The following is a 10807-nucleotide window of genomic DNA, read 5'->3' as shown; positions in this document are numbered from 1 at the left end:
AAACCAGATCCTGAGGGAACTTAGCAGAGAATGGCCTGGAAACTGCTATGACTTGCTTTCAAAAAATTGCAATCACTTTTGCAACGAGTTCTGTGAACTCCTCGGTGTCCCTAAGCTTCCAGGTTGGTTTATCACTTGCTTCCAAAAACTGCATTCATTTTTAAAGCCTCATTCTGAGACGCTACCTTGCAGGTTGGGTGAACAGGTTTGCTAATGCTGGTGACACTGCTGTTGAAATAGCAGAAACAACAGCTATGCGGGTGAGCATCATTTCTGTACTGTGTAACCGTTGTGTTTGTGTGTTTTGAGTGTTTCTATGCCGACTTAACTTTACTTTTCTTTCTTTTTTTTAATTTTTTTACAATGAATATAGTTCAGACAAGCTAAAACCGAGATTGTGACAGCTAGCAAAGTGGCATATCGGTTTCTTGCAGGCATCGGTTCAAACAATGCCAACAATACCGCCCCGGGATCTCCAGATTCCCCTGGCGGTACGAACAGAAACGGCCCTAGATTCCAACAACCCGCTTGGTTTAAAAGCCTCGTGTCTGCTGGAGCAAAACCATCAAGTAGTACTACAATTGAAAATGTAGACAACCAAGTTCAGAAACCACAGCAGCAAAGACAAGAGTATGAAACAGAAACTCTGAGGTCACATGAGATGTAAGACGTGTCGTGCAGCCTGTTTGTGTACTAGTTTTATAGGCACAGGGTAAACCTTCTGTGTTATTCGTTTGTGGATTTGTCATGGTTTTTCCATTCTTGCACAAAGTTTGTTTGAACTAAATCGACTGTATTTTGTCATTCTCTTCTCTATTTTCTTGGGTAACTAAAACTTTAGATTTTTCATTATTTATCAAATGCATATATACTGGTACATAATATGCTATTTGTAGTCTATTCATGAAACAAGTTTCACATTGTGCTTGAGAAACTTTGAAGGTGCATATTTGGTTTCATAACATGAACTTGGTTTAAAAAGGTGTGGCTGATCCGCAAGGCGCACAGACGTCTCAGTTAGACTTGGGTTCTGCTGGAGGCTAATATGTAAAAACAGCCAAGTAGTGTAAGTTGTGAGGCTCTCGCCTCATGCCTTGGCTTTCTGTACTTAAAAACATCTGGGAGCTTAAATACCTCGAAGCGTCTCATGTTTTCTGAAACCAAGAACATGAACCACAACTTCTTACCATGCTCACATGTTACAGATGCATGATTCCTGTGAGCCTAAATTCCTATAGAAAGAAACTTATCCCATATGTAATTACTTGCACACTTACATTACTGTTAAAAAACTTGTATAAAAAAAGATAATTGCATATTGAATATTGATTGTGTATAATAAGGTTATAATTGTATATTCTTGTTATGATAATATACAGCTACTCTATTCAATAACTAATTTAATAGAAGAAATAAAAAAAAGATGCACAATATATCAACACCAGAAGGCAACATCACACATCAAACATCAACTCCGGACTTTGTTATTTAATAAAACCAAACTTTAGTACCAGTATCCGATTTCTCACTAACAAAAGATAAATTTAAGAAACAAGAACAAATGATTCATCAAGATTTTTGTAAATACACACCAAGCAAATCAACATTGCATCAAACATAACACTTGAAGACGCGTTTCACCCTCTCATCATTCTATTGAAAACAAAGGCGTTCACACCATCATCTGCAATCTGGAGTGAAGAAATGGCTTCCGCAGCTTCCCAGTCTCTCTCCATAACATACGGTGCATGAACATCACTCGAGAAATACCTGTACCCGTTCCACTGGTATCCGGATCCTACACAAACCCGACCTGTATCTCCATTTGTACTCACGGGAAGTTGACAAGAGTGTGGAATAACCGTAGCTGTCGTTCTAGCACGACCGTCGCCCACAAACAGGTCAAAGTTACTGTCACAATATCCCCATGGATACCATTCTTCTTTCATGGCTTGAACGCATGACTTGTCTGATTCTTCACCAATCAGGACCTGCAAAGCAACCGCCTCGGCTATGGCTGCACACTCGTCATCCAGCCTTTGTTGTTCTTCTTTCTTCTTTTGATTCTTCTTCTCTAGCTCAGATATTATGGCTGCGGACGCTGCAAGGGCTTTCTCTAAACGCCTTTTTTTCTTCTCGGCTTGTTTGATACGATCCAATTCGTCCTTTTCTTGCTTCTTCTTAACTTTCCTAACACTAGATGGTGCTTTACCACACTCCATTTTATCTAAACTCTATATAAAAGACTAAACCTTTCTTTAATTACTTAAAAATAAAGTTCTCTCTAAAAAGTATAAATCATCACTATGAAGTATAATTGTTTTCTTTATTAATGCAAAGATCACTATTTCCCCTGCTCCTACAACCACTCGGGTCTGAACGAATACCTCTTTTTACGAATAATACATTCCCAAACGGAAAGAACCGGAGATAGTGTAACTGTTAATGAAAGTTGAGCACCCGCTAAACCGCCCCGTTGCACCATTTTGTCTTAATTTCCCTCAGCCTTTGTGTAGCACAAATCAAATAAATAGTAATCGAATGGCGAATCTTGTTCGTGTTTATATTCACATGGCACACTCACCTGAAAGGAAATCAAATCAACAATTTTAAGTATGAAATAATAAAGTATACCACACTAACATGAACACTCACATAATTTGTAAGATGCCCTAAAAGTAGGCTTCTAATCGAACCAAACCCAGCAAGTGAACGGTTCACGAGCACCTAACCGAATAAAACTTCTTGTTCATGCTCGTTAATTAAAAAAGTGAACTTGTTCGTGAACAGAAACGAACTAACACAAATCAACACAAACAATATTTGATTTGGTTAATCGAGAACGATCAGTGTCAACAGTTCGTTCCGGCTACCAAATTTGCGTTGGTGTTTTTTTCTAATATTCATATACATATGTTAATTTTACATATAAACTGATCACATAATTCTCATATATTTTATTTATTTTTTGTTTTGTTGTGTTAATAAATATGCTTAAATCCATATGATAAAGATTAGAAAAATCATTAAAATATTAAAAACCTTTAATGAACAGACATAAAAACACAAACAAAAGTTGAGCGAACATAGCCTCTGTTCGTGCTCGTTCATTTAGTTAAACGAACAAATTACGTTGTTCAAGTCCGTTCCTTTATTAAAGGAACGAACGTAAACGAAGCTCCCGCCGAACCGTTCACCGCCTACCTAAAAGTGATTATGAATATAACTTGGATTATTTAGATAAAAAAAAAAAAATCTCAATCCAAACCTACAACTGAGAAACTAATAATATTCAGAACATTCATATTCATAAGCTAATTTTACATATAAACTGATCACATAATTCTCATACATTTTTTTATTTAATAAATTTGCTTAAATCTATATGATAAGATTAGAAAAGCCATTAAAAAGTATTAAAAACCTTTAATGAACAAACATTGCCTATGTTCGTGCTCGTTCATTCAGTTAATCAAACGAAATTCCTTGTTCCCTTATTAAATGAACTAACATAAACAAACGAACATACACGAACTTCCAGCTAAGTGATTATGATTATAATTTGGATTAATTAAGATCCAATTAATTAGATTTGGATTAACATAAATACAGCTAAGAAACTAATCATTAATAATCAACCGATCAAGACCAATACAATTCAAATCAAATCAATTACACAACCAATAAATCATCGATCCAGTAAATCAAGATCCAAAATTGAACCCATAACTAAACTAATTAAAATCAAATCATACCCAGTTGTAAACATACGATCTGATAAAAAATAATGAAATTGAATTGGGTAAATAAATAAAAATAATAAAAATCAAACCTTGTAAGATGATTGTGGATAGTTGGATCTGCAGATGATTCCTGAGCAAAGTGGATTGTGTTATATTATTATTATTATAGACACCATCACATGATCAAGAGATCGATAATTTGGAGGGTAAAAGGGTGAATTGGGCGGGTTATTGGCCGTTGGATGTGGGTGAGATTAACGGCTTAGACCGGATCACGGATTCTTGTTTTGTTAAAGTCAAGGTTTAATACTAGTCAAGATTTTGGCTACATCCACTCAATAATAATAATAATAATAATTTGGTTGGATTATACTTGGATGTGATAAGAGACAAATGTGTACTGTATGTATAATAAAGAGTAAACTGTCGTTTTTGATTCCATATGGTTTTTCAAAATATACAGGTTTAGTCAAATAGTTTTAAATTTGAGTTTTGAGATTTTATAATTTTATTTTATTTGCAATTAAACCTGGACCTACTAACCTCATTAAATCTGCATGGTTATGTTCATTGTATAGGGTTTGGAATCGTGGTTTATTTGTTCGTCTAGGGTTTGGAAGCAGGTGTATTGAACAAAACAAATTGAAAAAGAATAACCGAGGTTTTCTAATTAGGGCTCATTGGGGTTTATTTTGGGAGTATAATGAAAAAAATCCCCCCCCCCCCCCCCTCCCGCACAGCGTAAGCCACGCTAATGGACATAACTAGGCAGACTTAATGGGTTAGTGGGTTCGGGTTTAATTGCAAATGAATTGAAACCACATTAACAAAAAATGTAAATTCGCAACTATTGGACTAAAACTGTAGATTTGGATAAACACAAGAACAAAAACCGTAATTACTCTATAATAGATATAAAATATAAATATAAAAGCATGCTTGGAATTGAATTTGAAAGAAATTTATTGATTTATACTAGAAAAATATTAAATACTTGTAAGACTAATAGACAATCTCAAGTAGTGAGTGGTTAATTTTATTTAATCAGTATGGAAAAGTATTAAATGCTTGTAAGACTAATAGACAAAACCATATAAAGAAGGTGAAAATGATGGGTAAGTCGTAAGCATACACGTCAAAGGATGGGATAATGGAAAACGTATGGTCCGGGTCGGACCACTTTTTAAATATATGTTATCCTAGTTTGAGATATGTTTAAATAATTCTAAGACAGGCTATGTAATAACTATATCATAACTCTTCTATAGTTCCCTACACTATGTATTCTAATTATTTATATTAAACTTGATCTAATTGTTGGTGAAATAAACGTCTAATATTATTCTCTAGACATGACTAACAAATTTTTTTTAACAACTAACAAAAAAGGCAATTTATTAAAACGAGCCCACGAGGCCAACAAGAAGCTGGCACCCGCAACTCCGCAAGACCCCACACAAAACAATCTTTTTATAACAAACACCTACAGCAAAAATAAAACCACCAATATAAACCCAGCCACTTCGATCAATTACGGAGCCAAAGAAAACTCAAAGTTTTTGCTTCACCCGCCACTTTACTCAAATTTACCGATTTCCCCTCGTAAATTATCTTTTTTTCTTTTTCCAAATACTCCAAATAGAGGTAACACAAAGTGGAAAACCTTTGTAACTCTTGAGTGAATCGGAACGAATCTATATGAATCCAGAATATCGTGTAACGGGAACACAAAAATATGATTGTGAATTGCATTAAAATGATTTTAAATAATTCATAATATGAAGAGTGACTTGAATATCTGTATGGTTGCAAACATGAGGCGAATATTTTTCTTCAATGCTTAACAAAATTATATCGTAAAGTTCAATTAAACTATACAAACACAACATATATATAGTCCGAATTACGTAAACACCTAAAATTCAGAGACTAAAACATAAAATAACACACGAATTTGTATTTCATTGAATATTATTATATTAATTCTAAACAAGATAGAACATGACAACATGTGACCTTTTTTAGTGGCCCAAATACACAATTCCAGTTTCGGTTTTACAATTGGGCCTACGAGCCCAAGTTAAAAGGCCGTAGTATTGGCCCAATATGTATGATCACAACATTTTGTGTATTTAGTAAACGAATTAAGAATACGTAAGAGTTCATCCATAAGACTAGAACCAATTAATACGCTAGAACTGCTTAATATATTTAATAATAATTTTTGAAAACGTGATGATACATACACAAGCTATTTTTCTCTTCCACTACTTATCATCTTGTATGTACTATGCACTTCAACCCCGATCTGCTTTGATTTGTAAAAAAAAGACTTGTTTTAACCTGAAAATGTTTTAAAATGTTAGTCAATGCACCAATATCAAATCACATTATAAGTTTTGAACGAATTGAATCGATGCACAAGAGTATAGTCTCATAAGCACCAGAAGTCCAGAACTATAGATGTTGGAACTAACTAAAATCATCTAAATTGTATTTAACTTGATGATTTAAATGTGATTTCACATAGCGGATTCATGGTCTGTTATTTTTATGTTATCCATCATCCATGTGCTACCGTAGTGATTGCAACCCTCAATGTCGGATTAAGAAAGATTTAACGTGTAAATGAACCATTACGTATTCCACATCCATGTAAAAAAATTGATTCAAGTCAACTACAATGTATACCAAATAGGCAAATATAATCACCAACCACATAAATTATTTCAATTTCCTCACTTTAGATACATAAACACTGATTCTCAACATATCTTGATATTTTAAATACAAATAGTTGAGATGGCATACAATTGTCATTTGGACATTTACAATCAGACATGAAACATTTGGTATCATGAAAATAGTAAATCAATAAGTGGAGAGGAAACTTTTGAAAATTATGAATTGAAAACACATGGTAAGTTTCGAATTATACATACATATAGATATCGCAAAAACTGATACCTTGAGGAAGAGGTAATGTAATCGACGGCATTGATGTATTATCTATTATGTATCGATTGTAGAATACTGCATGAAAATATAAACATTATGAACAAGATGCTCACTATATATTTAACTCTAGCATGCATGTTACCTATTAGGAAATTTAGTTACAATGAAGTGTGACTTGCATCATCAAGAAGCAAGTCACGCGGTTGAAGCATATGAATAACATCTCCAAATGTAGGTCTATTTTCGACCTCTGGATCGACACATCGAAGAGCAATCAATAGGATCCTTTTGAACTCCTTTGATGATGGTACTTGTAGATTTGTGTCCACTATTTCACCCAAATTTTTTTCACAAATCTTGGATTTAACCCACTCAACCAAGTACTCCTATGTATTACAAATATCATCTCAGTCAATCATACATGCTTTTGAACATTCCAAAAACAATAATACGCAAGAAAAGGTGGAAAACCTAACCTTTTTACCGAACTCTACAATTTCCACCGGCATTTTACCCGTTAAAATCTCCATTATGACAACTCCAAAGCTATACATATCATTGTTCTCTTTAAAATGAGTTGCAAAGATATATGCTGGATCAATGTAACTGTAAAAAGATTGAATCACATATATCATACCATACTTTTGCGAACAAAAGAGAATTGCATATTAAGTGACATATAACCGCAAAATAATGGTTGCACCAATTTTGCTTGCACAATTTTACTGTTTCAATTCGAGTACAAAAAGGGGAAATCGCTAGTCACATATTGCAGGTTTAAAGACCTTGCAAACTATTCATCGGTTGCAAACAGTCGCAATTTTGATTTTGTCACTGGCAATTTTTTTACTAAAATTTCGGTTGGAAATCGGTTACAACTGGTTATATGCAACCACAATGACAATCACACATACCAAGTTTTCTAATGGTGTCAAATCAGAGAAAGACGAACATATCAACTCCAAGATATGTTTTATATAACAAATAATACTGTACCAATCAAAGATCAAACGATACAACAAACTAACCCCGACATTCCTGTTAGAGAATGAGCTATAGATTGAGGTTGAATGAGCTTTGTGATACCAACATCTGATATCCTAGGATTCCATTGGCGATCTAAGAGTATACTACTAGACTTCAAATGTTGATGTACAACGATCGGTTCACTATCCTCATGTAGGTACACCAACCTACAAGAAACCGATTATAACTAACATATTTTGATTTCCCATAGGGGCCTGGTCATGGTTCATAGAGAAAAAACATAATATTGTTACCCTTTTCCGATTCCGAGTATAATGTTCATCCGAATATCCCAAGTTAGAGGACTAGTTCTTGATTTGCAACCATGAAGCCATTGGTGTAGATTGCCATTGTCTATGTAATCATACACAAGCATCCTATATTTCACAATGTTACAACTTGTTAGTAACACTTTTTGTTGCTTAATTAGTTAATTTAAATGTATGTATGATTGTAGCAAATTTTTGTCTTCAATAGAAACCCATATAAATTAAGGGTAGAAACTATAAAAATATAAGCATCACCTTTTGTCTCCTTCAATAGAGTATCCAAGTAGTTTCACCAAATTCCTGTGTCTAATGCACCAAATGGCTTCAACTTCTTTAATAAATTCATCAACATTTTCACTATTGATAAAACAATAAAATAAACAACCATTTAGTTGGTAAAACTTCTTTTATTTTCATTCAAAATACAAGTTAACCATACATATTTTTGAAATTTTCGATTATTATTTGGGAAAATCACCAAAATGGTCACTTTGACTCATAAAATTAACAAGTTATCCTTTGACTTTCTTATTTTACAAAAATATCATTTATTTTTTTTAGTTAACATGTTTTAGAAGCTTCCACTTGGCACACCATGAAATAGATTTCCTTCGGGCGAAAGAGAATGGAAGAGCCGGTTGAAATCTGATGGTGATTAGAATTTTTAACAGTTAAATGCTATTTTGTTAAACTCTTTGGTCAAAATAGACCGAAGATGACCATTTTGATGATTTTCCCTAGAGGTGCAAATGAGCCGAGCTGTTCGCGAGCTACTCGAGATCGGCTTATTAAAAAGCTTGATCTAGTCGTTTATTAAATAAGCTCCTTTAATAAACGAGCCCGAGCTTCACTTATCGAGCTCGAGCCGGCTCGCGAGCCTAAACGAGCCTGTCATTTATATAATTTTTTTTAATATATATATATATATAATAATTATTAATTAATATATATAATGTTATGAAAAAATAAATAAAAATAACTAAGAGGGTGTTTGGGATTGCTTATTTAACTCTAAAAGTGCTTTTTGTCAAAAATGTTTATTGGCTTCTGGCTTTTTAAAAAAGTGTTCGGATTAGCTTATGTGGTTGGAAAAGCCATAAGTACTTTTTAAAAATCGTTTGGCTTAGCTTATTTACATAAAATGATTAACAAGGGTAAATGGTGGGTAAATTAGTAAAAATCCAATCAAAAAGCCAAAAGCATTTTTGAAAAGCCCAAATTGAGGCTTTTGGAAAAGTGTTTTTTCAAGCCAAAACAAAAGGGGCTTTTACATTTGCCAAACACCTTTTTTGCTTATTGGCTTCTTTAAGAAGCCAATAAGCCAATAAGCATTTTCCAAACTCAATCCCAAACACCCTCTAAATAGTATATATTATTTTATACATAAAATTATAATAGAAAAAATATATAAAATTAATTATAATTATATAAAAAATAATTGATAAATAATAAACGAGCCGAGCCCGAGCTTCAAAATCCGCTCATGAGCCGAGCTTGAAATGAGCTCGGCTCTATGTAAGTTAAACGAGCTCGGGCTCGGCTCGTTTACACCCCTAATTTTCTCTTATTGTTTTACATTATAGTTAACCGAATAAAATCCAAAAATGAAAAATAAAAATAAAAAGTTAAATGCATTAAAACCATAAAATCTACACCTCCTGCTTATAAACTTCTTCACTATAACTCTTTCACCATCCAACAAAATCCCACGATAAACCTCTCCATGATCACCTTCACCGCCACTAATCATATACCCTTGGCTAAATCCATCCGTCGCTAAATGAAGCTCCCTTGCACTAAAACTCTTGCACCGCCCCGCACCGCCTTGCATGTCCACCGCATGCATGCCACTTCCACTTGCTAACCAACTACTCCGACCGGAGTAACTAAAACCTCTTTGAATGTCGCATTCGGGTCGTGGCAAACACTTTTTGTCATTGCTTCTATATAGGTTTTTGCGGCGGCGAGTATAGAAGAAGATGCGAAGAATGATGAGAATGGTGAGTAGTAATAAGCCAATGAAGATAAGTGTGATTGTGATCCATAGTTTGAGGCCAAAGAAGCTAGTTGGAGTGGAGAGGAGGTGAGTAAGTGATGATATATCCATTGACATTGGTGGAGTAATTAGGGTTTATACTTTATAGCATTTAATTATTGTGGTGGTGTTTGAAATAAGTGATGGAGGTAACAACTTCACCACCTTAGGCGACGTGAAACAAGGGATATCTATATTATCTATTTTATTAGATTAATACAATACTTTGGAGAGCTGTAGCTTGTAACATAGAGTCATGGATTGTGTAAACTTGGTTGAAACTTTTAGTGAATGGCCAAAATGCCCTTATACAAATATTAGAAAAGTAACTCAAACTACACAAAATCTATTATTAAAGTGTCGGTGCGTTTTTAGGGGGTGTTTGGGATTCCTTTTTGTAGCCTGCTTTTGCATTTAATTTTTGGAGAAAGTTACAGTAGATACTCGATAAATTAATACTCGATTATTTAATAAACTCTCTAAGATAATATTTTTTCCGGTCCCGACTCGGGGATCGGGTGCTAAATCAATAATTTGCTAAAATTATAAGATAATACATTTTTGATAATTTCTTTAGACCCCATATAAAATATAAATTAATAATTCCTTATATATAGCATATTACATGAATGATTTATGAAGGTTTCTTAAAAAATGACTCAATTGTCTTTTGTGTTTTGTTGAAATCAATTTCCCCTTGAATCTCGTCTCTAATTTTCCTTAGCATGGTAAGAACTTCTGGTGTTGTTTTCTCATAGCTCAACAAGAAATTGTTC

At 33.8% G+C, this 10807-nt stretch overlaps 2 protein-coding genes, 1 long non-coding RNA gene and 1 pseudogene across 3 annotated transcripts; 1 reads left to right on the top strand and 3 right to left on the bottom strand.

Moving 5' to 3' along the window:
• Positions 1-10: 10 nt before the first annotated feature.
• On the top strand, positions 11-841 carry LOC143594678 (uncharacterized). The gene is made up of 3 exons (XR_013146379.1): positions 11-122; positions 193-260; positions 374-841. It is a non-coding gene; the product is annotated as an uncharacterized LOC143594678 (long non-coding RNA).
• A 690-nt stretch (positions 842-1531) lies between these two features.
• On the bottom strand, positions 1532-2619 carry LOC143594677 (uncharacterized). Its single transcript, XM_077073929.1, has 2 exons — positions 2388-2619; positions 1532-2234 (listed from the first exon to the last, which is right to left on the bottom strand). The coding sequence occupies exon 2, from the start codon at positions 2220-2222 to the stop codon at positions 1638-1640; it is 585 nt and encodes a 194-aa protein (XP_076930044.1). The 5' UTR covers positions 2223-2234; positions 2388-2619; the 3' UTR covers positions 1532-1637.
• A 4240-nt stretch (positions 2620-6859) lies between these two features.
• Positions 6860-7737, bottom strand: LOC143594688 (putative serine/threonine-protein kinase At1g01540 pseudogene; annotated as a pseudogene).
• Positions 7738-8247: 510 nt separating this feature from the next.
• On the bottom strand, positions 8248-10103 carry LOC143594687 (putative receptor-like protein kinase At2g30940). The gene is made up of 2 exons (XM_077073936.1): positions 9652-10103; positions 8248-8353 (listed from the first exon to the last, which is right to left on the bottom strand). The coding sequence occupies exons 1-2, from the start codon at positions 10101-10103 to the stop codon at positions 8248-8250; spliced, it is 558 nt and encodes a 185-aa protein (XP_076930051.1).
• Positions 10104-10807: the final 704 nt, after the last annotated feature.

The sequence above is a fragment of the Bidens hawaiensis genome, unplaced genomic scaffold, assembly GCF_021521415.1.
Source record: "Bidens hawaiensis isolate Kalapana, Puna unplaced genomic scaffold, B.hawaiensis_p1.1 tig00044063_1, whole genome shotgun sequence".
NCBI lineage: Eukaryota > Viridiplantae > Streptophyta > Magnoliopsida > Asterales > Asteraceae > Bidens > Bidens hawaiensis.
Note: the sequence above shows the minus strand (reverse complement) of the source record. Positions and strands in the feature narration are given on the sequence as shown.

What these genes read in the sequence shown, in the direction of transcription:
- LOC143594677 (XM_077073929.1), bottom strand. Translation starts at nt 2,222, where the DNA reads ATGGAGTGTGGTAAAGCACCATCTAGTGTTAGGAAAGTTAAGAAGAAG.
- LOC143594687 (XM_077073936.1), bottom strand. Translation starts at nt 10,103, where the DNA reads ATGGATATATCATCACTTACTCACCTCCTCTCCACTCCAACTAGCTTC. An exon ending in AAGAAGTTTATAAGCAGGAG is followed by an intron (nt 8,354 to 9,651) that starts GTGTAGATTTTA and finishes TTTTATCAATAG; the next exon opens with TGAAAATGTTGATGAATTTA.